Source organism: Chiloscyllium plagiosum, chromosome 37 (genome assembly GCF_004010195.1).
Source record: "Chiloscyllium plagiosum isolate BGI_BamShark_2017 chromosome 37, ASM401019v2, whole genome shotgun sequence".
NCBI lineage: Eukaryota > Metazoa > Chordata > Chondrichthyes > Orectolobiformes > Hemiscylliidae > Chiloscyllium > Chiloscyllium plagiosum.
The window spans coordinates 30654330-30667108 of record NC_057746.1 but is presented as its reverse complement, the minus strand read 5'-3'; the positions used below and the strand labels follow the sequence as shown (position 1 = coordinate 30667108).

Below are 12779 nucleotides of genomic sequence, written 5' to 3'. Positions count from 1 at the left end.
GCCTGCAGCACGTCACCCTGACTGACTCGCTGTGTGTTCCCATCCGATTCTGATAGCTCTGCTCCTTTCCCCAGCCGTCCAGGAGGAGAGGCAGAGGAGCAGAGAGAGGGGCGAAGAGGTGGAGTCCACCAGTGGGGCCAACGACGAGATGCCGGTGGAAAAAATCCTGGAGGCCGAGGTGGCGGTGGAGCAGAAACTGGAGCTGCAGACCGACGGGGCGGGAAGCGAAATGGTGTCGGTGAGTGCCACCTGGACGGGGGGGGCTGCCTTTGTACCTGGGGCCTGTCCTTCAGTTCTACAATCCCATTCACTTCCACCCTCCAAACCCCAGCTCTGCACGCAAGTGCACGGGCAGATACACCCACCCCACCCACCTCCACCCCCCCCATGCCCCCTTTCTTGCCTGTCCCTGCGTGCACTTGTGACTTAGAGCTCGCCTCGGGCCATCCCAGAGTCTGTCTCATTGCTGGGGGAGGGGGCTGGAGTCACGTGGAGGCCAGACCCAGGTAAGGACAGCAGATTTCCCTTCCCTGTCGGGGTAAAAAGTAAACAGGATCGACTCGTACAGCATCAACTGATGATTCCGTGGTCAGAGTGTGAGTGAGACCAGCTCCCTGTAACAGATTCTGGGGTTACGTTTCCATCGCAGGTGCACAGGATCAGACCATCCCCTTGGACCTGCTCCTCCATTCAATCTGATCCATTTGGTTTTCCAGCCCCCCCATTCCTGTCTGCCCCGAGTAACCCTCGATTTCCCCAGCCGAACAAGAGCTCACTGATCTCCACCTCAACGATATTCAATGACCCCACTGCCTCCTGGGGCACAGAGTGTACCAGAGTGTCTCAGCCCTCTGTGTGTGTGTGGTGGGGGGGGGAGGGGGAGGGGGAAATGAGAACAAAATCCCCTCAATTCTTCCCGAAAGCCCCTCATTGTAAAGCAGCGGCCCCTCGTTCTGGACATACCCACCAGCGGTGACATCCTGCCCACCTCCACGTTGTTAAGGTCTTTCAGGATCTTTTCCACGCGTCATGTTGCTGTGGGTCTGGAGTCACGTGTAGGCCAGAACAGGGAGCTTTCCCTCCCAGCGCGACTCTTTACTTTGTCATCAGTGGCAGTGGGACTAACTCAGTGTTTCAGATTCACTCATTGGGTTTAAAAGCCCCCAGCTGCTGTGGGGGGGGGGTTTGGAACCTGGGTTCCCAGGGAATTCACCTGAGTCTCGGGGTCTGCAGTAGCTCCCGACTGAGGTTTGGTTTTTAGGAGGTTTGAGAGCATTTGACAGATGATGGAGAGAATTCCCCTGGATGCAGACATCTAACAAGGAAGAATTGTCCCCCTGCTGTAGTTTGTGTCCACCAAGCAGTTTTGAGGTGTTTGAATACGTGTGTTAGTATGAGTTCACTGTTGTAATGTAGGAAACCCAACAAACGGTTTTCACACGGTAATGACACAGAGTCCATTTCTGGTTGTTAATTGAGGGCTAAATATTGGCCAGGATTAACTACGGTGTGTGTGTGGATGTGGGTATGTGTGTGTGTATCTGTGGGGGGGCGGGTGTGGGGGTGCGAGTGTGTGTGTGAAAGAGAAACAAACCAATGGAAATGGAGGCAGCTGAATGGATAGAGAGAAGTGAGGACTGAATGCTATGATGTGTTGGAATTTGGGTGGTGACTCGTCTCCCCGGGAATATGTGCGAATACCCTCTCGTTTTCCAGTAATGTCAGTTTGAAAACAAGCTGGAGGCATGGACAGATTATTGGAATGAGTAAGAAGATGGCAGATATGGTTCAATGTATCTTTGTGCATGTGCTGAGACATTGTTGGGACCAGACCCTGTAATATTGTGTACAGTTTGATTGCCTTATCTATTGAATTGAGTTGAGTTGAATTTATTGTCACGTGTACCGAGGCACAGTAAAAAGCTTTGTCTTGCAGGCAATACATGCAGATCGCAGAGTTAAGTAGCACAGACAGTAAATAATAGGCAAACTAAGAAGTGATGTAGACTCGCCTGAGCGGGTGAGGCCTGTTTGGGCCTGAGCGGGTGAGGCCTGTGTGGGCCTGAGCGGGTGAGGCCTGTGTGGGCCTGAGCGGGTGAGGCCTGTTTGGGCCTGAGCGGGTGAGGCCTGTTTGGGCCTGAGCGGGAGGCCTGTTTGGGCCTGAGCGGGTGAGGCCTGTTTGGGCCTGAGCGGGTGAGGCCTGTTTGGGCAGATTGCTGGGATGAGAGGGCTGTTCCCTCATGGGAGAATTGACACAAAGTTAGAAGAACGAGAACAGGCTCTCTCACTGAAACATGGACAATGCTGAAGGTGGTGTGACAAGGTGGATATGACAGGCTTGTAGTCCCTGGCTGGAGTATCTCCAAAAGGACATTAGAACAGGGCGCTAAATAAGAGAGATGTAAGGGACATGGAGATGTGAATCCTAAAGATGGGTCTGTAAATGATTTCTGGATTTGGGTGAATTAAGAGTCTGATCGGAAGTATTGGTAAATTTACTTTCAGGCAGATTGGCAGCTGTCTTCAAGGTTCTTAGCAACTTATTGTGAGTGGAAGAAGGAACTTTCATCTCGTGCCGCTGTGACATTGACAGGCTCTGAGTTAATTGTCCAGGCACATTAGTGTGAGCTAGACAGGACCATCGACACACATCAGGAACATACAAGTGACCTGGGAGTATTTTTATTCCTGCACAGGGTTTGACGTTGATGTAGAGGCGGGCATTTATTGTCAATCCCTATTGTTCTGGAGCGGTAGTGATAGGCGGGCACCTTGAACCTGCTGCAGTCTGTGTGGTGTAGGTATGGAGCAAGTTCCATACTCAACATTGAATATGTTGGCCCAGTGACTGTGAGGACAGTGTGTTCTGCTGGTTCAGCGAGGAGTAATGTCTCTGTGCACTAATGATGCAGTGGGATCTTTCGCGTGCTCTCTCTCTCTCGCTCTCTTTTGCTCGCTCTCTTTTGCTCCCTCTCTCCCTGCCTCTGCCTCTCTCCCTGCCTCTGCCTCTCTCCCTGCCTCTGCCTCTCTCCCTGCCTCTGCCTCTCTCCCTGCCTCTGCCTCTCTCCCTGCCTCTGCCTCTCTCCCTGCCTCTGCCTCTCTCCCTGCCTCTGCCTCTCTCCCTGCCTCTGCCTCTCTCCCTGCCTCTGCCTCTCTCCCTGCCTCTGCCTCTCTCCCTGCCTCTGCCTCTCTCCCTGCCTCTGCCTCTCTCCCTGCCTCTGCCTCTCTCCCTGCCTCTGCCTCTCTCCCTGCCTCTGCCTCTCTCCCTGCCTCTGCCTCTCTCCCTGCCTCTGCCTCTCTCCCTGCCTCTGCCTCTCTCCCTGCCTCTGCCTCTCTCCCTGCCTCTGCCTCTCTCCCTGCCTCTGCCTCTCTCCCTGCCTCTGCCTCTCTCCCTGCCTCTGCCTCTCTCCCTGCCTCTGCCTCTCTCCCTGCCTCTGCCTCTCTCCCTGCCTCTGCCTCTCTCCCTGCCTCTGCCTCTCTCCCTGCCTCTGCCTCTCTCCCTGCCTCTGCCTCTCTCCCTGCCTCTGCCTCTCTCCCTGCCTCTGCCTCTCTCCCTGCCTCTGCCTCTCTCCCTGCCTCTGCCTCTCTCCCTGCCTCTGCCTCTCTCCCTGCCTCTGCCTCTCTCCCTGCCTCTGCCTCTCTCCCTGCCTCTGCCTCTCTCCCTGCCTCTGCCTCTCTCCCTGCCTCTGCCTCTCTCCCTGCCTCTGCCTCTCTCCCTGCCTCTGCCTCTCTCCCTGCCTCTGCCTCTCTCCCTGCCTCTGCCTCTCTCCCTGCCTCTGCCTCTCTCCCTGCCTCTGCCTCTCTCCCTGCCTCTGCCTCTCTCCCTGCCTCTGCCTCTCTCCCTGCCTCTGCCTCTCTCCCTGCCTCTGCCTCTCTCCCTGCCTCTGCCTCTCTCCCTGCCTCTGCCTCTCTCCCTGCCTCTGCCTCTCTCCCTGCCTCTGCCTCTCTCCCTGCCTCTGCCTCTCTCCCTGCCTCTGCCTCTCTCCCTGCCTCTGCCTCTCTCCCTGCCTCTGCCTCTCTCCCTGCCTCTGCCTCTCTCCCTGCCTCTGCCTCTCTCCCTGCCTCTGCCTCTCTCCCTGCCTCTGCCTCTCTCCCTGCCTCTGCCTCTCTCCCTGCCTCTGCCTCTCTCCCTGCCTCTGCCTCTCTCCCTGCCTCTGCCTCTCTCCCTGCCTCTGCCTCTCTCCCTGCCTCTGCCTCTCTCCCTGCCTCTGCCTCTCTCCCTGCCTCTGCCTCTCTCCCTGCCTCTGCCTCTCTCCCTGCCTCTGCCTCTCTCCCTGCCTCTGCCTCTCTCCCTGCCTCTGCCTCTCTCCCTGCCTCTGCCTCTCTCCCTGCCTCTGCCTCTCTCCCTGCCTCTGCCTCTCTCCCTGCCTCTGCCTCTCTCCCTGCCTCTGCCTCTCTCCCTGCCTCTGCCTCTCTCCCTGCCTCTGCCTCTCTCCCTGCCTCTGCCTCTCTCCCTGCCTCTGCCTCTCTCCCTGCCTCTGCCTCTCTCCCTGCCTCTGCCTCTCTCCCTGCCTCTGCCTCTCTCCCTGCCTCTGCCTCTCTCCCTGCCTCTGCCTCTCTCCCTGCCTCTGCCTCTCTCCCTGCCTCTGCCTCTCTCCCTGCCTCTGCCTCTCTCCCTGCCTCTGCCTCTCTCCCTGCCTCTGCCTCTCTCCCTGCCTCTGCCTCTCTCCCTGCCTCTGCCTCTCTCCCTGCCTCTGCCTCTCTCCCTGCCTCTGCCTCTCTCCCTGCCTCTGCCTCTCTCCCTGCCTCTGCCTCTCTCCCTGCCTCTGCCTCTCTCCCTGCCTCTGCCTCTCTCCCTGCCTCTGCCTCTCTCCCTGCCTCTGCCTCTCTCCCTGCCTCTGCCTCTCTCCCTGCCTCTGCCTCTCTCCCTGCCTCTGCCTCTCTCCCTGCCTCTGCCTCTCTCCCTGCCTCTGCCTCTCTCCCTGCCTCTGCCTCTCTCCCTGCCTCTGCCTCTCTCCCTGCCTCTGCCTCTCTCCCTGCCTCTGCCTCTCTCCCTGCCTCTGCCTCTCTCCCTGCCTCTGCCTCTCTCCCTGCCTCTGCCTCTCTCCCTGCCTCTGCCTCTCTCCCTGCCTCTGCCTCTCTCCCTGCCTCTGCCTCTCTCCCTGCCTCTGCCTCTCTCCCTGCCTCTGCCTCTCTCCCTGCCTCTGCCTCTCTCCCTGCCTCTGCCTCTCTCCCTGCCTCTGCCTCTCTCCCTGCCTCTGCCTCTCTCCCTGCCTCTGCCTCTCTCCCTGCCTCTGCCTCTCTCCCTGCCTCTGCCTCTCTCCCTGCCTCTGCCTCTCTCCCTGCCTCTGCCTCTCTCCCTGCCTCTGCCTCTCTCCCTGCCTCTGCCTCTCTCCCTGCCTCTGCCTCTCTCCCTGCCTCTGCCTCTCTCCCTGCCTCTGCCTCTCTCCCTGCCTCTGCCTCTCTCCCTGCCTCTGCCTCTCTCCCTGCCTCTGCCTCTCTCCCTGCCTCTGCCTCTCTCCCTGCCTCTGCCTCTCTCCCTGCCTCTGCCTCTCTCCCTGCCTCTGCCTCTCTCCCTGCCTCTGCCTCTCTCCCTGCCTCTGCCTCTCTCCCTGCCTCTGCCTCTCTCCCTGCCTCTGCCTCTCTCCCTGCCTCTGCCTCTCTCCCTGCCTCTGCCTCTCTCCCTGCCTCTGCCTCTCTCCCTGCCTCTGCCTCTCTCCCTGCCTCTGCCTCTCTCCCTGCCTCTGCCTCTCTCCCTGCCTCTGCCTCTCTCCCTGCCTCTGCCTCTCTCCCTGCCTCTGCCTCTCTCCCTGCCTCTGCCTCTCTCCCTGCCTCTGCCTCTCTCCCTGCCTCTGCCTCTCTCCCTGCCTCTGCCTCTCTCCCTGCCTCTGCCTCTCTCCCTGCCTCTGCCTCTCTCCCTGCCTCTGCCTCTCTCCCTGCCTCTGCCTCTCTCCCTGCCTCTGCCTCTCTCCCTGCCTCTGCCTCTCTCCCTGCCTCTGCCTCTCTCCCTGCCTCTGCCTCTCTCCCTGCCTCTGCCTCTCTCCCTGCCTCTGCCTCTCTCCCTGCCTCTGCCTCTCTCCCTGCCTCTGCCTCTCTCCCTGCCTCTGCCTCTCTCCCTGCCTCTGCCTCTCTCCCTGCCTCTGCCTCTCTCCCTGCCTCTGCCTCTCTCCCTGCCTCTGCCTCTCTCCCTGCCTCTGCCTCTCTCCCTGCCTCTGCCTCTCTCCCTGCCTCTGCCTCTCTCCCTGCCTCTGCCTCTCTCCCTGCCTCTGCCTCTCTCCCTGCCTCTGCCTCTCTCCCTGCCTCTGCCTCTCTCCCTGCCTCTGCCTCTCTCCCTGCCTCTGCCTCTCTCCCTGCCTCTGCCTCTCTCCCTGCCTCTGCCTCTCTCCCTGCCTCTGCCTCTCTCCCTGCCTCTGCCTCTCTCCCTGCCTCTGCCTCTCTCCCTGCCTCTGCCTCTCTCCCTGCCTCTGCCTCTCTCCCTGCCTCTGCCTCTCTCCCTGCCTCTGCCTCTCTCCCTGCCTCTGCCTCTCTCCCTGCCTCTGCCTCTCTCCCTGCCTCTGCCTCTCTCCCTGCCTCTGCCTCTCTCCCTGCCTCTGCCTCTCTCCCTGCCTCTGCCTCTCTCCCTGCCTCTGCCTCTCTCCCTGCCTCTGCCTCTCTCCCTGCCTCTGCCTCTCTCCCTGCCTCTGCCTCTCTCCCTGCCTCTGCCTCTCTCCCTGCCTCTGCCTCTCTCCCTGCCTCTGCCTCTCTCCCTGCCTCTGCCTCTCTCCCTGCCTCTGCCTCTCTCCCTGCCTCTGCCTCTCTCCCTGCCTCTGCCTCTCTCCCTGCCTCTGCCTCTCTCCCTGCCTCTGCCTCTCTCCCTGCCTCTGCCTCTCTCCCTGCCTCTGCCTCTCTCCCTGCCTCTGCCTCTCTCCCTGCCTCTGCCTCTCTCCCTGCCTCTGCCTCTCTCCCTGCCTCTGCCTCTCTCCCTGCCTCTGCCTCTCTCCCTGCCTCTGCCTCTCTCCCTGCCTCTGCCTCTCTCCCTGCCTCTGCCTCTCTCCCTGCCTCTGCCTCTCTCCCTGCCTCTGCCTCTCTCCCTGCCTCTGCCTCTCTCCCTGCCTCTGCCTCTCTCCCTGCCTCTGCCTCTCTCCCTGCCTCTGCCTCTCTCCCTGCCTCTGCCTCTCTCCCTGCCTCTGCCTCTCTCCCTGCCTCTGCCTCTCTCCCTGCCTCTGCCTCTCTCCCTGCCTCTGCCTCTCTCCCTGCCTCTGCCTCTCTCCCTGCCTCTGCCTCTCTCCCTGCCTCTGCCTCTCTCCCTGCCTCTGCCTCTCTCCCTGCCTCTGCCTCTCTCCCTGCCTCTGCCTCTCTCCCTGCCTCTGCCTCTCTCCCTGCCTCTGCCTCTCTCCCTGCCTCTGCCTCTCTCCCTGCCTCTGCCTCTCTCCCTGCCTCTGCCTCTCTCCCTGCCTCTGCCTCTCTCCCTGCCTCTGCCTCTCTCCCTGCCTCTGCCTCTCTCCCTGCCTCTGCCTCTCTCCCTGCCTCTGCCTCTCTCCCTGCCTCTGCCTCTCTCCCTGCCTCTGCCTCTCTCCCTGCCTCTGCCTCTCTCCCTGCCTCTGCCTCTCTCCCTGCCTCTGCCTCTCTCCCTGCCTCTGCCTCTCTCCCTGCCTCTGCCTCTCTCCCTGCCTCTGCCTCTCTCCCTGCCTCTGCCTCTCTCCCTGCCTCTGCCTCTCTCCCTGCCTCTGCCTCTCTCCCTGCCTCTGCCTCTCTCCCTGCCTCTGCCTCTCTCCCTGCCTCTGCCTCTCTCCCTGCCTCTGCCTCTCTCCCTGCCTCTGCCTCTCTCCCTGCCTCTGCCTCTCTCCCTGCCTCTGCCTCTCTCCCTGCCTCTGCCTCTCTCCCTGCCTCTGCCTCTCTCCCTGCCTCTGCCTCTCTCCCTGCCTCTGCCTCTCTCCCTGCCTCTGCCTCTCTCCCTGCCTCTGCCTCTCTCCCTGCCTCTGCCTCTCTCCCTGCCTCTGCCTCTCTCCCTGCCTCTGCCTCTCTCCCTGCCTCTGCCTCTCTCCCTGCCTCTGCCTCTCTCCCTGCCTCTGCCTCTCTCCCTGCCTCTGCCTCTCTCCCTGCCTCTGCCTCTCTCCCTGCCTCTGCCTCTCTCCCTGCCTCTGCCTCTCTCCCTGCCTCTGCCTCTCTCCCTGCCTCTGCCTCTCTCCCTGCCTCTGCCTCTCTCCCTGCCTCTGCCTCTCTCCCTGCCTCTGCCTCTCTCCCTGCCTCTGCCTCTCTCCCTGCCTCTGCCTCTCTCCCTGCCTCTGCCTCTCTCCCTGCCTCTGCCTCTCTCCCTGCCTCTGCCTCTCTCCCTGCCTCTGCCTCTCTCCCTGCCTCTGCCTCTCTCCCTGCCTCTGCCTCTCTCCCTGCCTCTGCCTCTCTCCCTGCCTCTGCCTCTCTCCCTGCCTCTGCCTCTCTCCCTGCCTCTGCCTCTCTCCCTGCCTCTGCCTCTCTCCCTGCCTCTGCCTCTCTCCCTGCCTCTGCCTCTCTCCCTGCCTCTGCCTCTCTCCCTGCCTCTGCCTCTCTCCCTGCCTCTGCCTCTCTCCCTGCCTCTGCCTCTCTCCCTGCCTCTGCCTCTCTCCCTGCCTCTGCCTCTCTCCCTGCCTCTGCCTCTCTCCCTGCCTCTGCCTCTCTCCCTGCCTCTGCCTCTCTCCCTGCCTCTGCCTCTCTCCCTGCCTCTGCCTCTCTCCCTGCCTCTGCCTCTCTCCCTGCCTCTGCCTCTCTCCCTGCCTCTGCCTCTCTCCCTGCCTCTGCCTCTCTCCCTGCCTCTGCCTCTCTCCCTGCCTCTGCCTCTCTCCCTGCCTCTGCCTCTCTCCCTGCCTCTGCCTCTCTCCCTGCCTCTGCCTCTCTCCCTGCCTCTGCCTCTCTCCCTGCCTCTGCCTCTCTCCCTGCCTCTGCCTCTCTCCCTGCCTCTGCCTCTCTCCCTGCCTCTGCCTCTCTCCCTGCCTCTGCCTCTCTCCCTGCCTCTGCCTCTCTCCCTGCCTCTGCCTCTCTCCCTGCCTCTGCCTCTCTCCCTGCCTCTGCCTCTCTCCCTGCCTCTGCCTCTCTCCCTGCCTCTGCCTCTCTCCCTGCCTCTGCCTCTCTCCCTGCCTCTGCCTCTCTCCCTGCCTCTGCCTCTCTCCCTGCCTCTGCCTCTCTCCCTGCCTCTGCCTCTCTCCCTGCCTCTGCCTCTCTCCCTGCCTCTGCCTCTCTCCCTGCCTCTGCCTCTCTCCCTGCCTCTGCCTCTCTCCCTGCCTCTGCCTCTCTCCCTGCCTCTGCCTCTCTCCCTGCCTCTGCCTCTCTCCCTGCCTCTGCCTCTCTCCCTGCCTCTGCCTCTCTCCCTGCCTCTGCCTCTCTCCCTGCCTCTGCCTCTCTCCCTGCCTCTGCCTCTCTCCCTGCCTCTGCCTCTCTCCCTGCCTCTGCCTCTCTCCCTGCCTCTGCCTCTCTCCCTGCCTCTGCCTCTCTCCCTGCCTCTGCCTCTCTCCCTGCCTCTGCCCCTTTTCCCGCCCTCCCCTTTTCCCGCCCTCCCCTTTCCCCCCTTCACACTTCTCCCCAATCCCCCACACCCACACTATAGTGTGTTAAATGTTTGTTCACTGCCCTAAGCCGTCTGTATTCTCTGGAGACAGCCTAATGCTTCTCTGTGGTGCCGCTCCTTTTAAAACTGGCGCGTGTGAGCCCTCTCGCTCTGCGGATCTGTCAGCCTTGAGCTGCAATAGTCGTAGCCCCCTGCCCACACCTTTTTCCCAGCTAGCGGAGACTGCTTTAAGTCCCTCCCTCCCTTTCGCCTTTTCCAGTTTCAAGTGCCTTTGGAAATTTTCTGCGTCTCCTACAGTAAAGATACGCACAAAATATCTGCCAGTTCCTTATTTTCCGTTATCAATTCCAAAACCCAATACAGTCAGCACTAGTGAGAGTTTGGAATATTTCCTGAAGCAAAGAGTGGAAATCTTTGCCAGTGTTTTTTGTTTACCAGCTAGCTTTCTCTCAAGCTCGACTCTATTTTTGTCATTCTTTGCTGGTTCTTAAAATTTGTCCAGTTTTTTTGATCTGCCATAAAACCTGGCAGAATTATGCAGTGCGACTTTCAATTTGATAATTTCCTTAACTTCCTTACTCAGCTGCAGCATCCTTCTCCATCTTTCTTACTCTTTGGGGATAAATCTTTGCTCAGAGTTAGTATGGATCCCCTTAGAAGCCCGTCAGTGTATCTCTGCTACCAGTGAGTTTATTTGCGATTTACCTCCATGATCTCTGCCTTCATGCCCTTACAGCTGCCTGTGTGGTTTAATGCACTAGTCTCAGACCCACCTTTCTCCCCTTCAGTCTGGGCGTGAGATTCTGCGAAGGTATGATTTTTGGAGGCTCTTTAACATCGAGGTTTCATCGCTCGTTACCAGATCTGGGGCTACTCAACTCCCTCGTTTGGTTTTTTTTTAATGTAGTGCTGAAAAAGATTGTCTCGAATACAATCCCTGAATTCAATTTCCAGGTGACCCTTGGCCTATCCGATTTGTAGAAATTGCATGCAGATTAAAGCCATCTACTGTTATTGCAGCAAGTTCTTACATATCTCACTTATTTCTTTTCCTGCATTCCCTCCTGCATGGTAACTGCTCTTAAAGGTGGGGGAGGTCTATAAACCTTCCCCACAAGTAAACTCTGACCTTTCCTATTTCTCGTTTCCAGCCAGTTCTGGTTTTAAACTGCTTGTTTTGTGCCAAAGAATACTCACGATATCCTTAATGTACAGAGCAACCTGCCACCTTTACCGAACTTCCCGTCTTTTCAAAATGCCAAATGCCCTTCAGTATTCAGGGTTAGTCAAGTTGCAGCCAGGCCTTGGAAATGACTGTTTAGTTAGTGGATGTTTATATCTGCCTGTGCTAACAATTCATCCATTATTTCTTCCGTGAATACTCTGCTACAGAGCTGCTACTCTGTCTTTTTGCAATCATTGGCCTTATCTACTCATGCACTCATTAGGTTTGAGCTCTCTCTATCTCTTTGCCTCCTGCCACACTCTGATTATCATTCACCAGATGACTATCCTGCCCTATTAATTCGTTGCTTTATACATTGGACACTGTTCCCTGTAGTTCTGTGTTTGAGTACAGGGACACGTGACAAAAAAATCTGAACCAAAATTAGATTAGATACCCTTCAGTGTGGAAACAGGCCCATCGGCCCAACAAGTCCGCACTGACCCTCCGAAGAGCAACCCACCCAGACCCATTCCCCTACCCTATATTTACCCTTGACTAACGCACCTAACATTAACATGGAGTTTGCACATTCTCCCCGTGTCTGCGTGGGTTTCCTCCGGGTGCTCCGGTTTCCTCCCACAGTCCAAAGATGTGCAGGTCAGGTGAATTGACCATGAGAAATTGTCCGTAGCGTTAGGTACATTAGTCAGAGGGAAATTGGTCTGGGTGGGTTACTCTTTGGAAGGTCGGTGTGGACTTGTTGGGCCGGAGGGCCTGTTTCCACACTGTAGGGAATCTAATCAATGGGCAATTTAGCATGACTAGTTCACCTGACCTGCACATCTTTGGATTGTGGGAGGAAATCCACACGGACACAAGAAGACTGTGCGATGTAAGATCATCTCCTCTCTCCACTATTTAGTGGAGAGAGGAGATGATCTTACATCGCACAGAGTGAGAAGGATTTGTGAGCAGTGAGAAGGATTTGCGAGCAGTGCTTCTGGAATGGTTCAGGTCCTGACCATCTCCGAGGAGCAGCTTTGACCTCTCCCCAGTACTGCTGTCGGAGTGCCATGAATTGAAACCAATTCCTTCCCCACCAGTCTGCGAGCATGCATTCATCTCTCATCACCTTAATGCTGCTCTTGGCTCAGGTCATCAGCTGCAGGTATTTCCTTTGAAGGTTTGGCTTTACCATTTCTCCCCTACCTACTCGGACTGTCACCAAAACCTCTTTGCTGGTCCTTTTTATGTCACTGGTCCTAGATCCTTTCCCCTCCCCCCATGGCAAGTTTCTCTCTCGCCTTGAGCAGATGTCCTGAATCCTGGAATTGGCCAGACTGTGCAGCCCTCTCTCCCTATCTATCACCCTGACGATGTTATCGCCTGTTCCCACAGCATTCCCAGTTCCTTCCGCCACTTGAATGATCTCCGCACTATGTGCTGTGGTCGGGTTGCTCGTCTATGCTATAGCGCCTGCTGTTGTCGTATTGGAGAATTGCGAGGGCTGAGCTTTGGCTCTTCTCAATCACCCCTCCCCCCCCCCCCCCCCCCCCCCACTTTTACCTGCATCACGTGCCCTAACCACTGTCCAAATCAGGAGAGCCGACCTTAAGGGCTCTGACCACCTTCTGAAACCACATCCAGGTAACTTTCCTGACCCGTCTCCTAGTCAGCAGCTCAGTCTCCGGCTCCTGACTCTGAGCCGGACCTCCTGTGTTTGCCTTGGATCCCACTGGCATCCAGCGGTACCCACATACTACAGCCACAGCACATCGCCTGCCCTGTGTTAATGAATGCGTTTCTCCGAATTAATTTAGAATGATCAACCCTGCTCCTCCTCATCAGCTTTGCTCTCACTCATAAACCTGCAGAAGTATAATGATCAAAACTCTCCAGTTCTGAATCAGTTCCCTGAGCTTCGAAGCAATCGTGTCTGTGTTCCCCGTGACGTCACAGTTTGATTCTTTTCAGAATGTGCTTGGTCTAGAGACTGAGAAACTCTGTCTCTGCTCTCACTCACCCCTCCCCCCCTCTTTGCCAAGGAGTTTGGGTCCGTGATCTCCTCCTCACCCCTTCGTTCTGTCTATCGAGTAATTGTTCATTCCATCTTGTCCTCTCACTTGCTTGTTCTCTCTTGGTCACTTTTGCCCA

At 58.3% G+C, this 12779-nt stretch overlaps 1 protein-coding gene across 1 annotated transcript in view; it reads left to right on the top strand.

The window, feature by feature from the left end:
• Positions 1–12779, top strand: part of LOC122541555 (retinoic acid receptor RXR-beta-A-like) — a 51525-nt gene that overhangs the window by 33165 nt on the left and 5581 nt on the right. Inside the window, exon 5 of the mRNA XM_043678385.1 lies at positions 75–238. Coding sequence (XP_043534320.1) covers positions 75–238 — 164 coding nt within the window. The remainder of the gene's footprint in view (positions 1–74; positions 239–12779) is intronic.